This window comes from Vidua macroura, chromosome 10 (genome assembly GCF_024509145.1).
Source record: "Vidua macroura isolate BioBank_ID:100142 chromosome 10, ASM2450914v1, whole genome shotgun sequence".
NCBI lineage: Eukaryota > Metazoa > Chordata > Aves > Passeriformes > Viduidae > Vidua > Vidua macroura.
The window spans coordinates 21,999,399-22,026,837 of record NC_071580.1 but is presented as its reverse complement, the minus strand read 5'-3'; the positions used below and the strand labels follow the sequence as shown (position 1 = coordinate 22,026,837).

The 27,439-nt window shown below is 42.0% G+C and overlaps 1 protein-coding gene across 4 annotated transcripts in view; it reads left to right on the top strand.

Moving 5' to 3' along the window:
* Nucleotides 1–27,439, top strand: part of FARP2 (FERM, ARH/RhoGEF and pleckstrin domain protein 2) — a 73,480-nt gene that overhangs the window by 32,279 nt on the left and 13,762 nt on the right. For all 4 annotated transcript variants that reach the window (XM_053986086.1, XM_053986085.1, XM_053986087.1 and 1 more), the window contains exons 8-17: nucleotides 4,063–4,210; nucleotides 4,970–5,059; nucleotides 6,076–6,239; nucleotides 6,370–6,438; nucleotides 7,873–7,930; nucleotides 8,615–8,855; nucleotides 19,247–19,419; nucleotides 24,106–24,195; nucleotides 25,523–25,656; nucleotides 26,531–26,612. In XM_053986086.1, coding sequence (XP_053842061.1) covers nucleotides 4,063–4,210; nucleotides 4,970–5,059; nucleotides 6,076–6,239; nucleotides 6,370–6,438; nucleotides 7,873–7,930; nucleotides 8,615–8,855; nucleotides 19,247–19,419; nucleotides 24,106–24,195; nucleotides 25,523–25,656; nucleotides 26,531–26,612 — 1,249 coding nt within the window. The remainder of the gene's footprint in view (nucleotides 1–4,062; nucleotides 4,211–4,969; nucleotides 5,060–6,075; nucleotides 6,240–6,369; nucleotides 6,439–7,872; nucleotides 7,931–8,614; nucleotides 8,856–19,246; nucleotides 19,420–24,105; nucleotides 24,196–25,522; nucleotides 25,657–26,530; nucleotides 26,613–27,439) is intronic.

The following is a 27,439-nucleotide window of genomic DNA, read 5'->3' as shown; positions in this document are numbered from 1 at the left end:
GACACCCAAAATACAGTGTTTTCTGCCTTCCTGTGAATAGTAGAATACTTGCTGTGAGGTGAGTGCAGGATTCAACATGAGACATTTTGCCTGTGTTCACATGTCTGTGGTTTCTTTGTCTGTGCATACTTAAATCAGGAAAGAAGTAGAAGATTTAATAGATTTATATTTACATTTACTGTTATCCCTCACGTCCTTTCACAACTTGTTAGCTTAGTTGTCCATGAATTTAAATTCTTTAAATTGCGTGTAAATTAGAAAAACCCTAACTTGACACTTCATCTTTCAAGTTCTATATTAATCACAGGGTTTAAATGCTTTGTAAATCACTTAACACTTGACAGCATTTATTTTGAGTGCATTGCCATGGGAACATTGTATCACAACCAATATTTGTCTAGCTGGATGGTTATAAGGAAGCTCTGCACTAACACCTATTGCACTGACAGCAGTTTTTGCTGGAAATACTGATATTAGTGTGTCGTTTATTGACCTGGGGAAGATTAAGTAGATTTATCTGCTTAATGGCTGAACAAAATTAGAGCAGATTGTTTTGGGGCTGGGCTGTGCAGCTAAGCCTGCAGGCAGCATCTGAGGGCAATTTCTGTCGCTGCCTCTCTTGGTACCTGTCTGTGGTACAACCAGAGCTGCCTGGCTCTGCTCCCAGCTCCTCCACACCAGGCTCAGCCTTCTCTGCTGGCTACAGGCAGGTTGTGTGCAATCTAACACTCTGAAAATTGGCTGGTATCTTATTTTTATTTTTTTTTCTGAGATGTGCTGTGCTTTGGATCATATCTAATGGTACATGAAATAACAGTCAGTGGTTCTATATCAGTTACACCAGACTGTTCATGAGGAATTTTTAGTACTATAGAGCTCCCATTTTCTAGTTGCCATTTTTTGGTTTTGCCTTCCTTCCCTTCCAAACCTCCTTCCCAACCTCAGCACCCTTTTTAAAAGACAAAGCCCTGCTTTCATTCTTAATGTCGCTGTATTCAGAAGAATTATAGCAGGAATTAACGTGGGTGGGAGTTACACAGTGCTCTCAGAGTGTAACTCAGGAAGCCCTGGCCAAAAGCGGGATTTACGATCTACCTATTTTGTCTTGTATATATTTAATAAATAGGAACCGTGGTACTCCAGGTTTTTTGACTCAGTTAAGGAATCTGTGGTGGAAATTAAACAACAGTTGAAGGCAATGTTAAAAGCACTTGCTCCAGAGTTACTAATTTCAGTGAGAAGAGAAATCTGCTTTACCAGTCTGAGCTCTTAAATGTGACTGGTACACACAGTGGTAACACTGTTAGAAATGCAGCTACAGGACTCTAGTTTGGCATTTCTGTTTCCATTTGAAATCAGGTTTTTGTGCCCCTTATGATCTTCCCTTTATATTACATGGTCACATAATACTGCCGTTTGGATAAGGTGGATTACAGACTGAGCCTGTAAAGTCAGGAATGTCACTGAATCCCTGCCTTCTGCAGCTGGCAAAAGAAATTTGTGATTTCCTGCTGTAGTGTTTTAGATTCTTTGTTTTCCCCTCCAGAATGAACAAGGCAACAGAACACTGCTAAAATGCTGTTGTGTGCATTCAGGTTTCCTTTCACAGGGCATTTTGTGTATGTGTGTGTTTTATAGTAAAGAGAATTTTAGCAACTATAAAAAAATCATTGCTTTTTCTTACAGCTTCTATTTTTAAAACTGTAGCATGTGAAATAAGTTTCATAATTGTATTATGAATTGTAGAGACAGTTCTTACTTAGGGTTAATATGTATTGTCATCATCCCTAGTTTTGTTAAATTCAAATGTAATAATAATTCACTTCAGTATTCTCTATTTGTGTTTTAAAAAAATCTATATGGAGCTAAACAATTGTTTGATCTAACACGTGACTCTAGGTAGGTAGAAGGAGGTATTTTTAAGGAGTATGACTAGAAAAGCCAGTCAAGGGACCAGGAGAATTTATTTAGTAGTGGTGTTCTGGTTGGCACAGCATAGTACACAAAAATAGGTAATGCTAAAAATAGTTTGTCTTCTGTTTTAATAAAGTGAAATGCAGATTTATGGAAGGAAGGGCATTTTCTTCTTGGAAAAAAAGGCTTGTAAAATGTGCTTAGTTTGTGTGTGCAGGAATCTAATCTGTTTTCAGCAGTGGTTGTTTGTAAATAGAATAATAATGTTTTAGCACCTGTGTCTTCTGTGTATCATGGCATTTATCCTAGTGAACTTGCACATGGAAGTAATTTGGTATTTATTATTTCTAATCATTGTCAGTAGTGATGTAGGGGGTCAGTTTATCCAGCTGTGGCTGATACAGCCTCACTGCTCTGAATGCCCCAGCAGGTCCTGTGCTGCTGGTGTTCCACAGAATTCCAGAGTGGTTTGGGATGGGAGGGACCTTAAAGTTAATCTTGCTTTGACCTGCTGCCATGGGTAAGGACACCTTCCACTATCCCAGGTTGCTCCAAGCCCTGTCCAACCTGACCTTGGACACTTCCAGGGATCCAGGGGCAGCCACAGCTTCTCTGGGCAACCTGTGCCAGGGCCTCACCACCCTCACAGGGAAGAATTTCTCCTAATGTAGTCTTAATCTCATCTCTTTTAGTTTAAAACCATTCCTCCATCTCCTATCACCTTTTGTCCATAGAAAAAGTCTCTCTCTTTTTTAAAAGCCCTTGTTAAGAACTGAAAGGCCACAATGAAGTCTCTCCAGAGCTTTCTCTTCTCCAGATGAACACCACCAGCTCTCCCAGCCTGTCTCCAGAGCAGAGGGGCTCCAGCTCTTGGAGCATCTCTGTGCCCTCCTCTAGTCTTGCTTCATCTTATGGAGTGTCCACTTAGGCTGGGGACCCCACATCAGCAGCTCTGCAGTGGGGTTTCCTTGGGGTTAGCACAGGAGAAGGTTCTCCTGCTTCTCCTGGACCATATTATGCCTAAAACTGGGTAGTAGCATTTTCTTGCAGGGTGTTTGTAGTTCAGAGACCTACTTGGGTGACATGCTTATGTTTGTGATAAAGACTTTTTTGCTTTGTAGTGTAACTGAGGCTTGGTCAGCAGCAATAGTTGTGCTTGATAATCTTCAATGTCTTTTTCAGCCTTAATGATTTTATGATTCTATGACTCCAAGACCTCCTTCATTTCCACAGCACCTTTTGCTCATTCTTGGAGGATCTTTAACTCCTTGTCAGGACCCATGAACTTATAGAGTGTTTTGACTTACAGGGAAAAGGTCTTGTCAGTTCAAGTACCCACTGAAAATGCACTACAATCTAATGCACTCGCTCTCATGGAAAAAAACAAGGGGGATTGAGGGAAAAAAAGGACTGTTTTCATGCAGGAGAGCAAAATGTTAGTGGTTTGATGTCAGCTAACCTGGGGAGCAGTCAGTGAGGGCTGAAATTGTGACAGGTATGTGCCAGAGTCATGAACAGTCTCTGTGGTGCTGTTTTGGACTTTGTGCACCCTTACAGAGCAGTTGCTCCTGTCTATGTACAGCTTCCTCTTGTTTTTAGAGTAATTTTGACAGCAGATGAGGTTTCATTTTAAAGATCCTTCTCTTGATTCCTTGGCAGGGGGGGAATTATCCAGCCAAAGGCAGGAGGAATGTGTTGCACTGGTAATAATAGAGTAATAATTTTGTGGTCCCAAAACTTGACCCGAAAAGGGTCATTCTGTTGCAATATTTACATTGTTCTCTTTTGCTGGCTGTGCAACTCCACCAGCTCTCGCTTCTTATCTTAGTTAATGCTAATGTGTACACAAGCAAGCAGAAGGAGGAGCACTGTGGATTGAATTTGGATTTGTTCAACTTTATAGTTTCTCAACTGCAAAAGCTCTGAGCTAATTAATATCTTTCTCACCATCTGTTTTGGGATGCACTTGACATTGGCCATCAGCTGTGTCATTACAGAACTTTCAGAGTAACACACAACATGGAGTGAAACCACCCAACTAGATGAGACAGAAATTTCTCATTTAGTGCCAGAGTTCAGACTTAAGTGTGTTGGCAGTGTGGTAGAATCAGATCATTCTTAGAACTTTATTTTTCTTCCTCATTATAGGGGTCAAACTCCTGCTGAATCTGACTTTCAAGTGCTTGAAATTGCCCGGAAACTGGAGATGTATGGCATCAGATTCCACCTTGCCTCCGACCGCGAGGGCACCAAAATCAATCTGGCAGTTTCACACATGGGTGTGCTGGTGTTCCAGGTATGGCAGGGCTGGCAGACTGTCCTTTAGCATGTCTTGGAGTAAGTCTCTCATTTTAACATCAGGTGTTTATGATGTCTTGAAAATTTAACGTGTTCTATGGTCAAGGAGTGTCATTTAAGCCCCCAAAATTCTGTTTGGTGCAGCTTGTTCTTGTGCAGAGAACAGAGCATCAAAATCAAGTGACAGTGAAATAGAGGGGCTTTGTTTGAAGTTAGGTGTGTGGTAAGAGAAAATCATCAATTCATTTGGAGCAGCCCTGGTCTGTCATCCTGGAATTTTGGTTTGGTTTCTCTTATTTTAATATTCCAGTGGATTTTTGCTGGGGTACTGTTGCTCTTATTGTATAGGAATGCTGACTGATTGGAGTGATTGGATCAATTAGTGTTACTATGTTTGTTGTATTAAAGAAGCAACTCAGTGCTCAGAATCATGTTTATGAATTGAATACAATGATAGGGTTTTCCTCTCCCCAAAACACAGAGGCATCTGATTTACTGAAATATTTCTGTTTGGGTGCTCAGCTGTGTCTTACCTGATCTTTGGTTACTGTGGGGCAGCTTCTTTTGGAGGTGCATCAGCCACTGCAGTCCTGCAATCCCTCTCAGACTGCTTAGTGACCTCTCTTGTTTAAGGGAATATTGTCACCAGAACTAAAAATCCAGCTGGATGTGTCCACATACGTGTCTATATACCCACAACAGTACTCTGCTTTTCTGAAACTTATGCTAACATTTGATCATTCTCATTTTGATTCAGGGTAACACGAAAATCAATACCTTCAACTGGTCCAAGGTCCGTAAACTGAGCTTCAAGAGGAAAAGATTCCTTATTAAGCTCCACCCAGAGGTTTGTGTAACTTTGACTGTAATATAGATGATCAGTGTTGAAAAAAAATACCTGTGCTTATGAATATTTCTGGAGTTTGTGATTTTATAAAACAGCCTCAGTGGGCAGGTTTGGCTGCGTCATTCAAGTGTCAATCTTTCCTTTCTCACCCCACAACTTAGGATCTTTAAGTTTTCTGTTTCAATCTCAACTTATCCTTGACACAAGCTTACACATGTATAAATGTAAGACAGAAAAAAATTACTAGACCCAAGTATTTGGTGCAACCTTTCTCAGTACTTCTCCTTTGAAAAAGATGCATCCACTTTCTTGATTCAAAAAAAAATTATCTGATACACCTGACCCACCTCCTACCTCAGGTAGGAATAGGTGGCTGAAACTATAATGTTGTAGCTTAATTTTGGTGTGATTACCCTTGCTTCATCTTTTCTACACATCCCTATAGCACAAGTGTAGTTTTTCATGCTTATCTGATTTACAGTACGTGTTTTTCATTGCAGATGTCATCAAAACTGTTGCTTCCATGCTGGATGACTAGATTGCATTCAGTGTTTAATTTATATTAAAATACAGGGGAAAAACCAACTTTGGACATCATATAATTTCATGTATCAAGGATACCTGAAACAGGACACGCTGTCTGCTGATGTAGCAATGTGTCTCACAAAGAGACCCTCAGAAATTTCATGTGATAACTGTACTCTGACATATGCAGTATTTTCTGGTTTTGTCTGAATTTCTGACAAGCATCAGAACTCCTAAAAAAGGAATAGTATTTTAAATAGCTACTATTTCACTTAAGTATTTAAATTTCTTTGAATTTTCTAAAGGTGGGTTATATTGAGCATGTTTCTAAAATAAAATGCTTTTTAAACACTTGTACAGTTTCAAGGTAAGCAAACATTTTTGACAGATATTAATTAATTTTTAACTGCATTCAGAATCACTCTCATTGTTTTAAGGCAGATACTTACTGTCATTTTAGGTGCTACTGAACTTCTATGTTTTTTTCCCAGGGCCCCTATCAAGATACATTGGAGTTTCTTTTGGGAAGTAGGGATGAGTGTAAAAACTTCTGGAAAATCTGTGTTGAGTATCACACATTCTTTAGGCTCTTCGACCAGCCAAAGCCAAAGGCTAAAGCAGTGTTCTTCACCAGAGGGTCATCATTCAGATACAGGTAGGGAGAAATAGAGCACACTCATTTTGTCTTAGAAAATGAGAGCAAAGGGAAGAAGTATTCTAAAGACATTCCTCTCTAATGCTCATCCCCTGTGTTTGATAACCTTTGTACTTCTGTGGGTTCACAGTGGACGAACGCAGAAGCAACTAGTGGATTATATTAAGGACAGTGGGATGAAGAGAACCCCATATGAAAGGTAAGATGAAATAGCTTTGTAAGGCAAAACATAACTGAGACTCTCACAGTGCCCTTGTTGCCTAAATTTGTGTTTTAATGCTGCTTGGAGGCAGGCTCATTCTCAGTTACCGAATTTAAGGTAGCTAAACTAAAATGTAGAAGTTTATTATTTTGTGATGCTATAAGAAGCTTAGGAAAGTTTTAGTACCACGTTTGGATGTCTGTGGACAATGTGTGGCTTAGCTGTCTGAAAGTTCAGCACGTACTGAAGATTCTGTGTTAGTGAGGACCTGTCTGTGCCACTGTAGCTGTGCAGTCAGCCAGTGGCAGAGCACATAATGGAACTTGGGATCTGCAAGTTTGAAACTGTGACCTAAAATACTCAATTGTTTCTAAACATATAAATATGTAAATTAAGAATATGTGTTTTCATTATGAAATTGTTTTTTCCTTACTTGACTCTAATGCTGTCCAGTCTACATGTGGGGAACTCCTCCTACTCCAAATCCTAATCCAAACTATGTGTGAGAAACTCTTACTCCTAATATAAAAGAATTATAAGAATTTAATAGGAATTTTTAAAAGTTTACATTAATCTACTATTAATATTGTTAATGTCTCAGACTACAGTTGAGCTCCTTTTCTATTTGAAAATTTGATTTTCTATTTAATTATTCACATAGAGTGAATCTAAAGTGTAATGGAGGATATCACTTTTTGGAGTCTAACATACAAAATTTTATATGGTTGGCTGAGTTTGTAAAAATTTGTACAATAATTTGTACAAATATCATTCTGGTTCTAAAGACATTCTTCTGTAGATGTTTATAATAGTGAAAAAGGATGGAGTTAAACTAAAATGTGCTGTTTAGTGTTCAGTTAGTATTCAGCCCCAAGCTGTTCTTGAAGTCTCCTTCAGTGGTACCAAGAGATCCCCACCAGCCAGGTGGGGTCAGTCCCTCCTCTCAGGTAACAAGTGACAGGACAAGAGGAAATGGCTTCAATTGGTGCCATGAGAAGTTCAGGTCAGATACTGGGAAAAATTTCTTCACTGAAAGGGCGGTCAGACACTGGCACAGGCTGCCCACGGAAGTGTTGGAGTCACTGTCTCTGGAGGTGTTCAAAAAAGGTGGAGATAAAGCACTTGGGGAAATGAGTTAGTGCTGGGGGAACAGTTGGACTTGATGATCTTAGAGGCCTTTTCCAATTTTAATGGTTCTCAGATTCTGTGAAAGATCTGGATCTTGCTTTATTCCATTTTTGTATGTTTCTTATCTTGCATCATTTAATTTACAACTCTTTTGACCTTTTAAAACTTGACCTAGTTATTAACAGAACATGATAAAATAGAGCTCGAGATGTTTCTATTGGCTGCTGGCATTACCATAAGTGATGGGGGAAGGAATGAGGCTGATGCATGTCTTGGATGCTGACAGGCTGCTCTGTTCCACAGGAGGCACAGCAAGGTCAGAGCATCCACTCGCACCTCGAACACAGACGTGCCAAAGCAGGTCAGTTCTGCAGCACTCTCGGGGTTGTGGTTGTGGTCAGGGGTATGGACAAACATAGATAAGCTTTCTGAGGTGATAGTGGAGGAGTCAACTCACCAGAATTGCTGCCACTGTATGCTTTTCATCTGCTGCACAGTTCTTTTCGTTGGTGGTACTGATTTGATAGTTGTAGCCAGTGGAATGTGAAGTGAGTAATATATTACTCAAAGTTCCACTGAACTGAAAAGGAAGTGTTGGACTTTCTAATATGTTGTTATTTCAGAGGATTAGTTATCTCCAGGTACTCTCTGACTGCTCTCTGGCAGTCTGAAAGCTGTTATAAGATGCCTTCTGCAGGACATGGCAAGAAACAATAATTTCACTGAATGCTCTTGTGTTACATGGGAGAGGTTAAGGAAGCAGCACAGAATTTCACTGTCATTTTGTTGTTTTCCTTTGTGGATGCTTGTTCAGCTATAAAATGTATGCTTTTAACTTTACATTCAGTTATCAGAATTAAGGGAAAAAAACCTTGCCTTTTGCATGGGCTGCTGGATCAGGTTCTCTACAGTGTCTGCTGTAAAGTGAGCTCCTGTGACGCAGATATTTCTTCTGCATATGGATGTAACTGGATGTTACATTGGTTTTTATGTATTACAAAAACCTTTTTATCTGTTTTGTTTCTGCTTTTCTGTCCCCTTTTAGAGTGTCCCATTCACTGAGGGCTTGAGAACTCCAGGGTCTCCTGCCTCAACAGCTGCCCCCTTCCACTCGGTTCACTCCTCGACCAGTCCTGCTTCTATCCTGCCCATGTTTGCTGAACCCAGCCCTTCCTCCTTGGACCCCCGAGCACCGTACACAAGGATTCCAGACAAAACCACTGCAGCACCAGTGGAAGAAGCGGGGAGGAAGCTGATGCAGCAGCCTGGATCTCCTGTGCTCCAAGGTGTTGGGTTTGGTAGTGTTGCAGGAAACTGTGACCCGTCTTGTCCTGTTGTTGAGAGTGGTTGCGGTGTAGACGTAGATGTAGTGAGAAGTAGTAAGGAGAGCAGGGTTGCTGGTTGTAAAAATGACAATGATGAGGATGACTTTACCACAGGTGTATTCATTGCTGAAAAAGAGCAGCAGCATGGCAGCCGAGGGGCCCCTCTTTTCACACTGACAAATTCCCAGTTACAGGTGTCAGAGGAGTTTATTGATGATGACCCAGCAGAAATGTCCTTTTTTGCTGGGGGCTCTGAGGCATTTTCCTATGTGTACAGTGGGTTAGAATTAAAGGGTTCTGAGTTTTCTAAGTGTCTGTCAGAGCCGGCTGGTTTAGCTGCAGACGCCCTCCAGCAAAGCTCAGTCTCTGCTCAGTCGAGCCCTGACAGGTACTCAACTGAGGCCGTGGATATGAATATGGAAGAGGAATTTGAATTTGAAGAAGGGAGCGATTTCAACGGCAACGAGAGGCCATCGGACACCTCGGAGCTGTTTGAGGTGAAGGCCCAAGCGAGCAGAATGCAAAGCCTGCTGAGCCCCTCGGAAACGAGCTCCCTCGTCAACAACCGCTCCGAGAGCAGCTCCCTCAACAACCTGCCCCTGAACGGGACCTCCTCCCTGCACACCTACGGCTCTGCCACCCATTCTGAGGCCAGCTCCATGCTCAACTTCCCTGCCTACTCTGTGCGCTCTGAGTCCAGCTCAGCCTTCCAGTTCACGGACATTATCGACCAGCTGGAGCAGCTGAGCTGCCCTCCCACCACCACAGAAGACTCCAGCAGCACAGACACCGACTCCTGGGACTCAGAAACGGCTGCACCTCTGGATGTAAACCTTTTCTTTAGTAACCCCTTTGCTCAAAGCACAGAGGACAACTGTGCCTTTGACTTTCAAAATAATTTAAAAAATCTCACGCAAGAAGACTGGACAGAGAAGTCACAAATCAATTGATTGGTTTTCTGATGAATCCCTCTATGCTTTTCAGGCTTGGAAGTCAATAGGGTGTGATATCAATCAATCCTGTGGCTGGATTTTAAATCACATAACATAATTGATTTTTTAAATTTTTGTTTTTTAATTTGTGTGCCTCTTCAGTGTCCCTCAAAGCATCCAAGTTTTGGTGCTGTGTTTCTGTGCATCACACTACATCAAGAGTGGGTTATAATAGGCTACAATATTGGAAAATACTACATTTAGGAAAAAACACTGATTTCAGAGAATTTTAAGTATCAACTGACTCATGCAGACGTCACAATTTACAGTATACTGAAGAATTTCTTTGGCTGTAAACATATCTGTAAGATACTTGCTGTTCCTCCAAAATCCAAATAAAACAGTCACTTCTGCACATGCTTGTAAACCAGCAGCTGCATCCACCAAATTGCCTGTTTTCCTGTGTTGTAGCAAGATCCTCATTTGGGTTTGTTTTTGTTTCCATAATCAAAAAAAAAAACCCGAAGAATCTTCAAATCATCTCTGAAGGACAGTTTTAAAATACCAACCTATGCAACATGTCTGTGGTATGCTTTGAAGAATAAATAGCCTACCTTTGGAAGGTAGTTTGGAAGAGGGAATTTGTATACAACCAAATGGAAATAGCAGTTTCCAAACTTCTTGTGAAGACAAGCTTGTTTGCTGACTTCCAGGTGTCTTCAGCAGTCCAGCAGCAAATATTTTGCAGCAGTTTGGAGATACACAGAGACTATAAAAGCACTTAATCCCCATCACATTTCCCTTCTTGCTCATTATTAATCACTCTGCATAAAAATACAAAGTAATTCAGTGAAGTGTCCTGTATCTGTGCAGGACAGCTGGTGGTAAACCTGGTGTTAGCTTTGACTTTTTCTTTAAAATATGGACTGTATTCAGAAAAATACTGTAATTTTCCTGAGAAATAGAGTTTTTAGGAGAGGTAAATACTATAGACAACAGTTAGAGCTTCAGGTTGGTTCAGCTTCCAGCCACTTGGTTTTGGGGTTCCCTTCTGCCCAATTTTCAGTCCTTTGCTGAGACAGTGCAGTACTAACACAGTTGATGCCTCCAATATAAGCAGCTTAGTTACAAACATAACTTTATGGTCAATATTATTGCTACCAGTTTAAATATGGTCTTGATATATCATTAAAGACCTTCATTGTTTACTCAAGCATTTAAAAAATACTGTTATTTCTCAAAATTCTGATAACCAAAACTTCAATGGAATACTTTTCAACGTGAGGCAGAACTCGAGGAGGTAAAACCTCCTTTAGTCACCTATTTCTTCCAGGTTAGTTTTACCAACGTATAACTATTCTGCACAGTGCTTACTTTTATCTTGTGTTTGAGTGGAATATGTGTTGCCCCATGAGAAACCTGTTCCCTTTGCCAGTAGCACAAAAAGACAAAGCACATTGAGAACAAAGTATTAGCTCAGACCTCCAGTAATGTACTAAAAGGTGCTCCTTTTTTTTGCTATAGGTTACTTTTATTTTATTTCTTTCCTGTTGAATGTGTGTTCTGGCTCTTTGTGGGGCTTTATTCAGGCCTGTGGAGATGATGTCATGGGTGTGTGGTGTGACATTTTGAAACAGCACTTGGAGGAGGTCTGCAGTGGTGTAGAGAGCTGGTGCCTTTAAGTACATTTTCAGGTGATTTGTCCGATTTCTTCCCAGAGTGAACTACATTATGTAACCTAAGGAAGAGAAAGAAAATGAGCAAAAAGACAGAATTCTGTCTGCAAACTCTATAACAGGTGGTAGCATCAGGGACAAGTATATAGATAAAGATGTTAGACAAAGGCTGTTGATGTCTTTGATCTATTAAAGAGAGGATCAAGATTCAGCTATTACGTATAACTGTGTCTGCCTCTGTTTCATGTCCTGTGCCTCAGTCAGAAGCATTCCCTTAAATGTGTTAGAATAGGGAATAAATGCAACTAAATTCTCTTAGTTTTCAAAAGATCTTGGTAAAAAGCTGCCTGTATTTTCAATGTACAGGCTTGCCAATTTGCCTTCTTGCATCACAGTTTGAAAAGACATCTTAATGTTTTTCTTCTTTTATTTCAAACTGTGCAGATCTTTTATTGGCAGTTCTAACTCTCAGGGATTTTTTTTTTTTAAGAAAGCAGTAAGATTCTTAGTGTAGTGCCCCTTTTGTTTTCCAAAGGAATGGTAGTGACTAGGATTTCAGTCTTCTGTCTTAGAGCAAGTTGTGTGGATCCACAGGTGAAGAAGAGGTGAGGGGACCTTTGACCCTGGTACAGATCTGTTTAGATGAAGGCTTTAGGTACAAAATGAGAGTTCAGAGCTGCTACTGTGCCTGTTAGTTCTTTCTGTACTCTGGCTGACTGATAGCATAGAGCTGTCATGGTTTCCTTCTGTGCTTCACTTGATTTCCAAAGCCATATGAGGATATCTTTGCATGCTGAGCTGTGTTGTTTTGTTCAAGGTTTCCCAGACAGACACAAAAGAGAAAACAATTTGCTTCCTAAGTAGAGTTTTTGTTATAGAAGAAAGCTATGAGCAAAGGTTCTTCATAATTGCCTTCAGAGACAGAAGTTCACATTCACTTTCCGGTAGAGATGGAGAGAAATCCATCTGCCCTCAAGGGAATGCGTCAGCTCAGACCTTCCCAGGGAGCTGTGTGGGTTTTTTTCAGTGCAGTGGAGCTGTCCTCTTCTCCCCTGGCTATCTCCTGAGGTGGCAGGAGAAGGTGGGACAAGGAAGGTCTTTCCCTGCTCTGTCTCCTTGATTTACTTTTGGGTAGCACGAGGGGAGTGGTGAACTGTAGGGCATTGTGGTGTGTCCTGAGTCCTGGTGATGCTGCTTAACTTCCAGCATTATTCCCTTTGGTTTGTTTTATTTTCTAGTTACAGTGTTGATACTAAAACTTAGTTCCTGGTACTGATTCTGTTTATTTCCTGAGAACACAAGCTTTCCTTTCATGAAGGTGAGTGGTGAGCTGGCAGTGTGAGAGCCAGGAGCCTCACAGTGACCTGTGCTGCAGGAACTGCATGGCATGGGAAACAGGGGAAACGACTCAGGAAAAATGTCAAGATTGAGAAGATCTTTGTTGAGTATCACATGCAAGAAGGCAGCGTTTGAGGAGCTGTGGTAGAGCAGATAAAACCTAGGTGTGTAAACTTTGTCCTGTGGCCAGCAAGTGGTTGTCCCCCTGCTCCTCCCAGTACCCGCCTCTGGAGGTTCTTGCACATTTGCTTTGTGCCTCCCACCCCATGGGGAGCCAGGGGCACACACAGGTATGAGCATTTCTAGCCACTGCACAGGTTTTGGTGCTGTGTTTTTCCAGTAGGAGAGTGTCCAGGTGTGCTCTCCTGCTCCACACAGTGCACCCAGCAACTGTTTGCAGCTCAGCAAAGGGAGTGTGCCAGAGCTCCACAGTGAAGTAGGGCTCTTTTCCATCCTTCTGTCTCTCTGTTCTGTTCTAGCAAACACAGGCAGCTGTAGGATGCATGCCAGTAGTAGTGGCCTTTTCCCAGTGAGTCAGGCTGCTGGACTTAGCTCTTTGCAGTGCTCAACTGAATATTGCAATGTGATTGAGAGAAAGCAAAATGGGTGTTTTGAGTGAGCAATTTAATCCCCACCTGTACTTCTCTATGTGTGTACTTATAACCCTTCTGATGCTTAAACACTTTTATTAACTGTAAAGCACTACATCAGAGCATTTTTGATCATCATCTATGCAGTGAATGAAACTTAATTTGCACAAAACATGGGTCATGGAATATTCTCTGACCTATCCACATCTGGTTAAGCTTTGTTAAGTTTACTAACCTGTGTTACCTATTGTGTGTAGACTTTGTAATTTTAAAGTATTCATTAGTCAAGTAATACATGCTGTATATTCCCAGGACTTGTCATATGTTATCTTAGGGTGAAATAGGGTGATATATCAATCTACCCTCAAGTTTCCCTTTAATTTCCAGTGAATTTCAGAGTTGCTGAATAATCTGGGTAATACCAAGTATTGGTCTCCTTTTTCCTGTGCTTATTTGTATTGTGGTCATAGGTGATTTTGTTTAAGGGATTTTTATTTTGATTTTTTTTGGTGGCTTGGTTATGGTTTGGTATTGGGTGTTTTTATTTGATTTTTTTTTTTTTTTTTGGTGGTGGTGGTAGATTTTGTCTAGTTTCAAGTCTTGGTAGGGATAAGATTTTGTGAAGACACTAATAAAAGTTGTTATAATTTTATGCTTTTTTGGTGCAAACCTGTCGGTAAGTCATTCCCATTATTGTCATTTTGCAAAATGTTTTAAGCCATAATTACTCAGTACTGAATGAGTGTAATCATAGGTGTCAATGTAGTCCTTTAGCTGCCATTGCCTGTCATTTTTAGGGACTCTTACACCTCACTTGGCACAAGGGCTGTGTGTATATGTATGGCTGTACATATACATTCTCTGTCTGAATATGGGGAGACTTTACAGTTCCAAACACATCATAAAATCCTCTTAATTAATTTCCTGCCCATGGGCTCCCATAGGATTACTCCAGTGGCTGAGCTGGAGGTTTGGAAGTTCAAATTTGGAACATGATTAATTGAACCTGGTCTGTGGGAAGGTTTCCTGTACATTTTCAAAAATCATAATGTTCTGCAATTGCTGGAATCACAAAATTCCTGTTTATCGGTACGAACAGGGGTACATGTGCCTTGGTTAGAGGGACCCCCCCAGTTCCATAGGTGCTACTCTTGCCAGGAAAAGATTGCATTCAAACAAAGAGAGCTGGAATTTTTAATTGATCTCTTGAACTTTATATCTTTTATATGGGAAATGTTTATTGAATTCTATGTTGGGATTTTGAGTATCTTTGTGTCTGTTCAGATTGCCAATTATGAACTTACAGATTTGTACTAATTCATAATTTTAATTGTTTATGCAATAAAACAAGGAAACCTTTGATATAAATGACAACATGGGCTTTTTAGCTTTATTTTCATTACCCTTACCTTTGAAATAGAATAAATATTTGTTCTCCTAGCCAAGGCATCTTATAGTTTTATTCCCAGCTTTCTCCACACAGTTTTCCCCCTGTAGCACTTCATTGGAAATAGAGCACAGTAGGCAAACACTGGTATGTGGGTTTCAAATTCCTGCTTTGTGCAGATCTTTTGCTTGGAATACAAATGGGACTAGAAGCTCAGATTTCTTTGTAGGAATTATATTTATTGTGGAGACCTTTTCTTTTAGACTGGGTATTTCCCTTGAACTCTCTCTTCTGTATATCTGTTTCTATTGAAAGATTGTCTTTTGCAAACACAGCATGTGAAGGTGATTGCATGTTTTCTAGCTGGCAGGTTCTCCTTCAGGTGTCTGTGGCCAGTGTTTAGGTAAATCCTCTTCCCCTGCAAACAGGGTTTTTACATTGTGGAAAGGTGGCAAAAGGAGGGTGGTTATTTGGGATTGTTTCAGCTGTTTTATGAGCACCACTGTAAAACCAGGGCCAACCTTAGATTCTGGAAGTACCACATGTAGATGTGACTTCACAGGTACACAGCACTGGGGTACATGCCAAGTGCTGTAAATGTGCTTTAATGTTTCATGTGACTTGTATCTGTTGGAGGATAAAAAAAGAGATCTTTGAATTTAAAGTCTCTTGCATCAGTTCTTTAGGCTCTCAGATAATTTTCAAGATTCTCACGTGTCTCAACAATTTCTCATCTTTTTAAAAAGAAGATTTGCAGAGGGAAAAGCTGCTAGTTGTGATGTTTTGAAATAAGAAAGATAGGGAAAATATCCAGCATTTTACTTGTAGTACATCAGCTTGCTAGTGACTTCACTCTAGAAGTAATACCGTGTACTTTCACTGTAGAAATAATCATTTGGTCTGTGCATGTGATGGGTTCAGCAGGGCGTGGGGTGGAAGAGAGGCTCAGAGCAGGCTCCCATTGTCCTCTGGTCAGCCTCTGCAGGGCTTTAGCCTGAAAATAATCTCTGCTTTTGAAGCAGTAGTAATAGCAATGATATAATAATAAAGTTGTATCTCTAAAGGTTTTCTGTCAAATGCAAGAGACACTCCATTTGATAAGGAGCTGTTGCTGACATTTGACCCTCACATAGCTTTTGTCCATCCCATAATGCTCAGTATTATTGGGGTACTATTTTAGTTGTCTGTGTTTGAATTATTTTAAGCATCCAGGCATAAAGCTTACAGAACATGTATTTTTTGTTTTATCCAGCCTGTACACTCAAATCTGGCTTTCTGTGTAGGAATTGAATTTAGACTGAAGAATGGAAATACCTGCTGAAAAAATAACTGGGAAGTGATGCCAAAAGCTTGTTATCTTATTATTCTGCTTGTTATCTGAATGAAAATCAAATGGAGCCTGCTTCTACGTGACCAATATCACACAGTAGCTATCCTCAGCATTCTCACCAGGTTCTGTAGCTGTGCTCTTGAATACTACAGAGCTTTTACAATGTTTTATTGATCAGTTTTTGGTTTTTATTTCTATTAGGTGTATGCTGGCTTTATGAAACTCTGGGTTTGTTTGCTTAAGGGCACGTTTCTAACTATGTAGTGTAACTAAGAAGTATTAGTATACTTGAAGATCTTTGAGTATGTGGAATATTACACTGAGCTGATGCATTTTTGGATGTTGCCTTAAGTGCATTTGTGTGTGATGCAGAGGTAGAAATTTGTTGTATACAGGATGCAGCCATGTCTGACTGTCTGGGCTACAGCGTTGAATTCCTGCATCAGTGCATGGAGGCCTGGCTTGTGCTCCCAGCATTTACATACACCAGTTTGGGATGTTGTGTGGCTTACTTTTAGGGAACAAATTTCCACTTCATGCAGAACATTGAAACACAGAACCATCCCTCTGAAAGAATAATCCCTTTTAATGTAACTGGAGGATGCTGCCTGTGGGGAAGGGAAGACCTCAGAACACCAAGGTTTGATGTCAGAGGGAATCATTCACGTTTTGATCTTCACATCAATATTTCCACCTAATTAGGAGTTTTCTACATTGAGCAGCAGTTGAAATGGCTTCTCCCTTTACCATCCTTCTTTGTGAGAATGAGAAATTGCTGTACATCCTATCTGCTTGCCTGGAGTCCTCTTGTGCTGCTCTGGTGGAGAAGACTTGGGTTATGAGAATGAAAATTTCAGTCCTCACCTGTAATATCATCTGCCAAGACACCATCACACTGAGCTTAGATCATATATTTAATTAAACAAATGTTAGCCAAAAAGCTAACTTGAGCTGCTCTGTGACTTCTTATAGTTTCTTCCAGGGGAAAAAAAAAAAAAAAAGGGAAGTGACAGGACAAGAGGGAATGGCCTTAAGTTGAAGGAGGGAAGTTTTACGTGGAGTAAAATCTTCCTTGTGAGGGTGAAGAGGCCCTGGCACAGTTGCCCAGAGAAGCTGTGGCTGCTCCATCCCTGTAAGTGTCCAAGGCCAGGTTGGACAGGGCTTGGAGCAACCTGGGATAGTGGAAGGTGTCCCTGCCCATGGCAGGGGATGGAACTGGGTGGGTTTTAAGGTCCCTTCCTGCTCAAACCATTCTAAGATTCTGTGAATGTGCCTCATGTCCATCAGGCTTTGGGGAGGGGTACTTGCTTTTGGATTCAATGTTTGCAGTTAATTTACTGCCCACCTTCTGTTGGAGGAGATAAAAGGTAGAACAACCCAAGTAAAAAAGCAGGGTGGTTTATAGCAAGTTATATCCTATTTGCTCCCACTGTGTCTGTGCTTTCAGGCTGTCTGGAAGCAATTCAAGTTACAGATTCTGGAATTTGTTGCTACTTCGTGTTAAATTCCAAGAACTTAAAGAAGCTCCTCGCCCCTGCAAACTCATTTGTTTGGAAGCTGTTCTTTCAGCATTCCTGGCATGTAAAAGCAAACTTGAGTCCTGTGCCTGGATAGGTGAAACAAGTGCTTTTTTCAGTGTTGCTTTCCTGGGGTGAATGGACAAAATGCTCAGGGAGAAGCAAAAATCTGCTCCAGAATTGGTGCTGGACTAGTGTGCAAATAGTTAACTCAGCAGCCTGGATGATCTGAATCTCTTCCAGGTGACCGAGTGCAGCTCTGTTTAGCTTCCTGCCTTTGTCCATGTGGAGTTACGGGCTGGGGCTGCCTCGCCCTGGGTGTGCTTTCCAAGCCTGAGCAGCTGGGAATCGAAAGCTCCCAACTCCTCCTGCAGCACCCATGTCGGTGTGAGGAGATACTGCATATCTGTGAGGGCTGATTTTTTTAAAATTTTAAGATTTTGTGATGATTTCTAAGTAGTCTGGGAAGTGATGATTTGGCAGTTTGGGGTTGGCTGTTGATTTCCCCATTTGTCTTTGGGGCGGGTGGTTTAGCACGCGTGACACAACAAATCCTGCTGGGGAGGCTTGGGAGAGTGTTTAAGTTGTAGTTGCTTAAGTGCTGATACCTGTTTAGTTGTCTGATCTGAGAAAACTCATTTGTTTATCATAGGGAAGATCAGAAAAATAGTATGTGAGATTAGGAGGAATTCTGTGGGTGTAGTGTGTCTGTCACCTTCCTTTGGTCCAAAAAAGCTGATCTTGAATGGTCATTTTCACCCCCAGGGGGATCTACATACTGAAAAGAGGAGGCTTAAATTCACTGTGATGTGTCAGAAACCTCTAAAGGGTCCACAAAATAATAATAATTAAAAAAAATACATGTTTAATAACCTAAAGCAAAGTGGTACTTGTCGCTTCTGACAGCTTTAGCTGTGGATTGTGTCCATCCAGTTAATACTTAGTGCTACCAAATTGTTTTCCTTGAGATTATTCTGTTTGTGGAGGAATGGAATTTTTTTCACGCTCTCTCTTTGTATAGCAATAGGCTTTCCTTTCCTTTTGGATCAGTTTTGGAGATGCCCTAATTTCCGAATGTATTTCTAACATACTTTGTCTTCTGGAGTGGCAAGTCATGGAATAATTTGTCCTAGCTTTTCCCTGTGTTGAAAAGTAACTCTTATATTGAAAAGCAAATATGAAAAGCTCTATTCCAGTCCCTGCAGTATTACCCTGTGAACTGTGTTCATTGTGTCCATTGTGCTGTGAACTGTGCTGTTACTCAGCAGCACTTTTTCCCTGACAATAAGTTTAATTTAATTTAATAATTTATCCTTCCCTTTACTATGGTTGTCACTGTGGCTGTCCTTGCTGCACTGCCCTATAACCTCTGGGATGCAGGGAACACTCCCTTTACTTTGAGATACACACTGAAGTCTTTGGATTTGTGTACCTTTTTGCTCTTTTTCTTTTACCTTTTTAAAAATAATATGAGATTGCAATGCTGGTTTGCTGTAACAGTGAGTAATCACCTTATTTGCACTATCTTTGAAATAATTTTCTCTCCTTTTCCACTCCATTTTCTTGTTGTCTTCCCACCCAGGCCTCCCTGTGGACCATGCCCAGCTCTCCTCCCTTGTGCTGAAGAGTCCTCTAGGCTTGAGCCCAGCCTTTCAGGTGAATGCAGTCACTCAGGGCTCGTCCCCTCTGCTGAGCCCTGTCCTCAGTGATGCTGGCGGGGCCAGGATAGAAGAGGATGATGAAATGAAAAGGAAGGTAAGAGCACAGAGCTGGGGAGTGATGGTGCCATGTGGGAGCTGTGCTGGGTATTGAAGGTGTGAGGTGGGAGCTGTGCTTGCTGGGTGCTGAATGCTGATTGTGTTTTATTCTGTGGTGGCTGTGGCAAAACTCCAGTGCTGAAGGTTGGTCAGATGTGTTGCACTGGGAGTCCCTGGTGCCCTCCTGGCATCTTCTTGGCATGGCCACTGGGACCACCTCCCTCTGTTTTAGCAGGAGCAGTGTGTCAGGGAACTGTGTTCAAAATCCACCTTTTGTACCCCAGAATCCACCTTTTGTACCCAAGGAAATGAGTTCAGGTTGGATATTAGGGAAAGGGTCTCCAAAGGTTCAGGTTCCCTAGGGAAGTGGTCACGACACCAAGCCTAACAAAGATCAAGGAATATCTGGATGATGCCTCTAGTCATACAGTTTATTTTCAGGTGGATTTGCAAGGAGTGGGGAGCTGGGCGCAGTGATCCTCAGAGATCCTTATTTGTTAATGTATAAGGAGTTTGTTTCCTGGGTTCCTTCCTTCCCATGCAGTCTTGTCATGGTCTCATTGGTCCATCTCACCATACATTGTTCCTCCAGGTCATCCTTTCTGATCATAACAGGACCTTTAGAGTGGTCCTGTGGTGTTCCCCTTGAGCTGTGGAGAGCCTGAGCTCAGTGTGAATTCTCTCACATCCATTTCATCATGGGCTTGGTCAGCAGAGCTGGCTGTGTTGTTGAAGTTGTCCTCTCCATGGCTGACCCTTCTCTCTGGAGAGAGGTGGACAGTGCTCTGGCCTTGCAGAAGCTTGAGTCTCACTTTCTGGAAAGAGGGGGGCAGAAATGCCCCTGACTCTTGCAGGTGCAGTGAGTCTCAAACCAGGAACAACTCTGGGTCTTCAAGATGTGTTTATGTCTGGGTGCTGCTCTGTGCCTGGGCTGCTTTCTTTCTGCCTACCAGTGAGCACTGGTTGCTTTAACCAGGGACTCGCCCACATGATGTGGGGCTTTCCTCACCCCCATGCAGAGCTCAGGATTTTCTGCATTTTTTCCAGTAGGATAAAGAAGTCCACCTAACAGTAGAGTTCCATGACCATTTTTCTGGAAGACTCTCTTCTCTCCTTGCCGTGCTTGCAGAGAGGTTTGTTGCCTCTGGAGCTTGAGAAGGATCCAGGACCTTCCATTACAGTGCAAGGAAGGCTCCATTGTCCAAACTCAGCTCCTTATGGAGCAAGTGGCCACACTGGGATCTGCAGTTTTCCATACAGCCACAAAGAAGAAGAAACCACCTTGTGTGGTTTTTGCTTCTGCTCTTCTGCTTGCCCCATCCAGTGTTCTGGTTTCTTACCTCTGTCAGGATCAGGATCCTCAGGCAAGAAGGTCACAGGCCCCTGCTCTCTGGTTTCTTTACCACATTCTTGGGCACCTCCAGGCAGTTGTGGTGCTGTTGAGAAACACCCATGATGTGGACGTGGTGTAAGTGCTTGCCAGAGAGAGGAAGGTTTAACCAATAAGTGGGAGCTGAGCTGCAGACACCTCCCATGACTTGGCAGCTTTTAGACTGTCTCATTTAGACTTTTTGAGGTGGAGTTTATAGCTTTGGCCGATCACTCTACTGTTAGTTTCCACAGTTATTTTAAAAATAACTCCTCTCATTTATCCTTGTAGCTTGGAAATAATGAGCAGAGACTGTGTTAGCTGACTTAAACGTGAAGCCCAACTCTTTCTGCCACATTCTGCAAGGTCTGGTGTTTTGGCAGCTTGTGTTCTCTTTCAGGCTGAAACTAATTTATGAGACTCCTTAGAAGGGAACTTCTTTTTATTGTATTGATCTTAAGCTTGATCAACTCCTGAGTATTCCAAGGCTTTGATGTCTATTCAGAGACATTGTTTTAAATGAAACAGACACAGGAGGAAACCAGTGTGAAATTGGTTACATTTCACAGGAGTTTTACAGCTTTGTTGTAGAAGAAAAATGTAATCTTACAATATCTCTCTTACTAGAGCTCTGATTTGAAGGTGATACTGCTGTAGTTCCACCTGGTTAATCAGGGCATGTTCTGCAAACTCTCCAGCCCTCACAATGTGTGTGCTGTCTGCTCTTTGCTGCCATGGTGCTGCTGGTCCAGTACTGATACCTTGAGAAAGACGAGTTTTGTTTTTGTTTTGTTTCGTTTTTTTCTTTTTAAATCATTGTGCTTTTCTTTCATCTCACTGGTAGATTTCTCCCCGTTTCTTTTCTAATGGAGATTGGTTGTAGCAACCCACTTAAAAAAGGGCATTGAAGCTGGGCTTTTTAGGAGAGTTCCCCCACTCAGAGTTCTTTTTAACACTTCTGAAGCCTGGTGTTTGAAGTGAGAACTCAAACATTTTTGACCATTACAAGTTCAGAGTAGAACTCTTCACTCCCACAAGCTGGGGTTTGTGCATCTGGTGAGTGTTGAAGGTTTCCAGGTGGGATTGTTTGTGCATTATATGGTGAAACACCAGTTTTTCCAAGTGGGGATCTTGGCATTGATGCCTGCTATGGTTGTAGAAACATTTTCTTTGGACTCTAGAAGGAGACTGCTACCTCAGAGTTTTTGTGTTTGGCTTTTGAGGCATGAGCTGGTTTTCTTTCCCCTTGCAGAGCCTGAGCAGTAGTGAAGGTGTTTGGCAGGGCCCCTGTGCACTGTGCCATCCTTTCCACTCCTCTGGTGCAGGGTCTGCCCAGCAGCTGCTGCCAGCACACAGCACAAGGGATGCACTTAGGACTGGTGCAAGACTGAAAAAAAGCAAGTTAAGGGCACTAAATTCCATCAGGGAACAATTTGGAAAGAGCAGGAACTTCTGAGAATAAACAGAAAGGCCTGATGTGTTGGGGAGGGAAAAAGGAAGAGAAGATGCCTGGGAAAAATAAAAGCCCTCTTGTGCCCCAGGTTAGCACACAGTCAGCTGGAGAATGAAGCAGAAACCTGCAGAAGTGTTCGGAGGTGGAGAAAAACGTGATCCATGCAGGCTGTGAGAAGTGACAGGTTATGACCATGGTGTGGTTTTAGTTTTTAAAAAAGTTCTCCCATCACTACCTGCCTGTGTAGAAGTGATGCTCCCATGTTTTCACACACCTGCACACTCTGTAAGATTTCAAAGAAGTGCAATATTATCCTGTACATAGTCCAGAAGGGGATGTACCCAGAACTGTGTAAAAACATCCCTGATAGCAGAAACTCTCCTGTCATGTAAGGAACTGCCGAGGCTGGGAAGTGAGATGGTGAAACTGTGTCACCTGAGGCTCCAGGGAGGCCAGAAAAATGATGATGTTTCCTTTGGGAAGAGGCTGCTTATGATGGATGCCCACTGAGGTTCCACAGTATATGAGGCTGCAGTCAGGTAAATAGCCCAAGGAAAAAAGCCAAGATCAGGTAGGACTTTGCCTGACAGCATGTATCTGAGACAGGTAGGTTGAAGCTAAGGGGATGGCTATGGAGTGAGTAGGGAGTATGTCCTCTGCTTCCTCCAGAGAGTGGGCTGACATGTGGACCTACAATAACTAGCATAAAATAACCTGAAAAGAGACTAGACAGTGTCTTAAAATTAATTATTTGAGGATACACACCTCTTGGGATTCTCTGGACTCAATAGAGGGGTTACTGAGCAACCAGGAGAACCCATTCTCCTCCATGGGTAGCATTGAGCTGGAGGATTGGGAGACACTCAGTAGCTGTGCTGACAGCACTGGAGGCATCTCAAAGTGACTCTATATAAAGGGAATTTTTAATTAACTCAGAACTTACAAGGAAACAGAAGAAAGAATTTTCAAAGCAGTGTTTCCCTCAGGAGGGGCAGAGATGGAGGAGACCAAATTTTGACATAACCCAGTGGCATTTGGCACAGAACTACAGCACAGCATCGTGAGCTAAGGAGACAAAGCAGTCCCTTACCTTGAAGAGTGACTAATTCCTTAATATTACATGATTTTTAGTAATATATGTTTTCAGACTAACTGTGATTTTGTGTTGTAACTGCACAACATCTCTTGCCACCATTTCATTCCTTTGTTTTTCCGTATCCATTCTGTCTTCTCTTTAAAGAGTGGCCCAGAGCAATTGTGCAGCCTACAACTGCTGCAGTTTGATTTTCTTTTTTTCTTAGCTAATTAATATGGTCTTCAAAGCAGTATCTTGAGTAAAAGCTGTAAGTGGAAAGAAAGTTTTGGAAAAGGACTGTTTGCAAATCTGTTGGGCTGTGTTTGGTGGTTAGAGAACTGTTTAAAATCTTGGTATCTTGGATTAAGTGTTTCCATATTTTTGTAAAGTGCTCCCTTAATTTGAGGTGGAAGTTCATGTAATGGAAGTGTCCAAGGCCAGGTTGGACAGGGCTTGGAGCACCCTGGTGTAGTGGAAGGTGTCCCTGCCCATGGCAGGGTGTTGGAATGATGTAAGCTTTGAGGTCCCTTCTAACCTAAACCATCTGTGATTCTGTGCTAATTGACATATAATTGGTATTATTTTTAATACTCCTAACAATATAAAGAATATTTTAAAGTGAAGTCAGTATTTGGGAGTGTGATACTGAAGAAAGAGATGTCCTGTTTGTAAGGAGCTGCTCCATTTGCACACAGCAAGGGGAAGTGGATGTGGGGCTAGAGCTGATGCCCAGTGGGAAATAGAGGTTTGTGTTTCAGTACTTACTGGTGGCTGTGTGTCCTTCCAGCGCTGCCCCACCGACAAGGCATACTTCATAGCAAAGGAGATCCTTGCCACAGAACGCACCTATTTAAAGGACCTGGAGGTTATTACAGTGGTAAGTGGGTTTGACTTTACTTCTTTTCCCTTTTTTTGACAGATTTGTGATTGTTATGTTGCAAAAACTTGGAATTTCTTCTTGTGATGTAGCATAATCCATGAGCCAAGTAGCTGTCCCCTTCCTTGTTCCATAGCTCCTTCTGTGGGAGGGCAGATACCTTCTCTGGACTTCCAGCACTTGCTTCAGCAGCTACATCCTGTGCATCCTGATGACTTAGGCAAACTTTTGGTCTGAAAACTGTGAACAAGGAAAGCCTAAAAACATTTTGCAGCAGTCCCTTCCCTTGAAGAGTGACTAATTTGTTGATATTACATGATTTTTAGTAATATGTTTTCAGGCTGACTCTGATTTTGTGTTGCAACTGCACAACATTCAGTTTCAGTGATATCTGCCAGCTCTGCTTATAACCTGGCTGTCTTCTCTGTGGTTTTCCTTTGGAAACTTTTAGCCTTGGAAAGCTTTTAGCCTTGTGCATTTGGATCTGTGAGCAGATGACAGTTGCAAAGGGCATGGAACCCATGGGGCTTTGAAGAGTTTCTTCTTGTTTTGTTGCTTCTGTTTCTTCCTCCTCTTTTCACTCAGAATAGACAAGTGCAGTTTGCCCTCCAGTTTGGAGGGCAGCATGAATTTCTAGTTCATGTGCTTCTAAAAGAGCTTTTTTGTTCATGAGTTCCATGTTTGAGCACTGTGACTGTTGCCTTTCTATAAGCTGTTGTTTCAATTTCATTAAAGAAAAGCTTGAGTCCCTCAATGCTGCATGGCCTCAGTGGAGGTGTTCTCTGCAAGCTCGTTGAGCACCATCTCACTCCAATTCCTCCTACAGGCTTCCCAGCACTTCTCCTAAAAGAAGGGGGAACACCTCAGAAAAATCTCAGAGGATTTTTGTAATATCCCCGTCCCTGCCAGAAGCGGGGACCTGGAAGCGCTAAAGTGTGGAATGTGACCTCAACAAGATGTCTCCAGCTGAGTGACTTGCACAGGGCTCCAGGCCTATGAGAGCAGTTTTATCTGCGTGGAAGTGGCAGCAGCTGGGGCAGCCACTGGGTAACTGACTGTCACTCAGCTGTCCCCAACCATCCCATCATTGCATTCAGAAACAAGCTTGTGCCCAGAGCCTCATCTTCCTCATATTTGGCAAGGAAAAAAAAAAATCCCATCTTTTCATTTTTCACAAATTAAGTCTTCCCTAAATATTACCTCTTCCTTCCTGCTTTTTCCCTGTGCATACTTTCTCCTCCCCCATCACTGCAGGAGCAGGAATTTTCATACTAACAATGAATTTCTGAAGCAGAGACATTGATGAGAATTTCTGCGTTTCTGGCAGTGGTTTCGCAGTGCTGTGATCAAGGAGAATGCCATGCCAGAGGGCCTGATGACACTGCTCTTCTCCAACATAGACCCCATCTATGAGTTCCACCGAGGCTTTCTGAAGGAGATTGAACAAAGGCTCTCACTCTGGTAAGTGAGGAGGGGGACCTTTCATTACATCCTCACATCAAAACCAGACTACAATTGGTATTTCCACATCAATAGGAGCAAGGAGAAATCTTTTATGAAATGAAAGCTATGAAAAAAGTACAAACTACGTTGCACAAAGGCCATTTTCCAAGCTTTGCCTTGTATATAATATCCTGTAGTTGTATGACTTGTGCACCAGACTGAGGGTTTTTTAATCACAGAATCATTTAGCTTGGAAAACACCTTTAAGATCATCAATTGTTGATATAATCTGATGGTGTCTCTCAAGCCTTAGAAAAAAGAAGGAACACAAGATCAAAAAGATGATGCATGTGTTTTTTTCCACACCTTCCAGTTAATGAATCTCCAGGTGAAAATCTAGGAAACATTTTTGTGATGAAGGTGGGAGTTTGGTTCTTGCAATGCAGTTTATTTCACAGATGATGTTTTTAGTCTTTTAAACTTTGTATTATTTTCTCCTGACCTGATTTGTTATATATTACAGTATATAATATATATACTGTATATACTCACCCTTTCAAAAGGAGGTGATCAACATAAACAAAGTATGAACAAAAATTAATTCACAAAATCAGGTGGGGTCATGTTATAACATTTATATGGAGGTCTGAAACATAAAACTCTCAAATAGACTTTCACACAAGTTCATTTCTAGTCCTTTCTCAGTTTCTTAAGCATGTCTTTGTGTTTGCTGTTTTGTGCATTTAATGTACCAAGTTTTTAATCTGAACAGTGAAATAGGGATGTCAAATGCCTAAAGCTTCTCATGAATTACAAGGGAAGATGGAGGGAGAAAACAAATGTCTTGATCCCCCCATGTGTGTCCCCTCTCTCCTCCCTCCATGTGTTCCAGGGAAGGCAGAAGCAATGCTCACGTGAAAGGGGATTTCCAGCGCATCGGAGATGTCATGCTCAGGAACATGCACGCTTTGAAGGTAGACACAGGACTCAAGATGTAGAATTTGGGGATTATTGAGGTGTTCTGTTTTGTTTGGTTTTGTCAAGGAGCAGAGCTCAGGGTTAATATTTCCCTTAATCACAGAATCCCAGGAGTGTTTGGGTTAGAAGGGACCTTAAAGCTCATCTCATCCCAGCCCCTGCCATGGGCAGGGACACCTTCCACTCACTACACCAGGGTGCTCCAAGCCCTGTCCAGCCTGGCCTTGGACACTTCCAGGGATCCAGAGCAGCCCCAGCTTCTCTGGGCAACCTGTGCCAGGGCCTCACCACCTGTTATGGTCTGCTTCTTAAAATTAATAGAAATGGAAAAGAAAATTGAAATGCAAATGAGACCATGTGCCAAAGTCAATAGTATGGGCTTTATTTAATAGTAAATATCAGAGGGGGCGGGGGGGGAGAAAGAAATGGAAAAGTGGTGGGGGAACAGAAAGAGAGGGACAGAGACAGATTAAAGAAAGTATCACTGCTCAGTACATCCCACCAGTGTCCTGATGATCCTGTCCAGCTGGACTTCTTGGTGGTGAGGGTCCCCCACAAAACATAGAATCCAAGGATAAATATGTGCTCAGGCCAGGTGGAATGCCCAGGTACCTCCCCTGGAGGGGGGACAAATCTTACACAGTCTGTTGCAGCAGACTGAATCACTTTGCATCCCGTGCAGTCCTGTGGTGCAAGGCCACAGGAATAAGTCTGGGGAGCACTTTGGAGGGGTCTTTGATGGATTATGACCCCCCCCCTCAGCTGCTTCCCACATGCATGTCCCATGGATGTGGCCTTCCTGGAGTTGGGGGGTTTTACAACT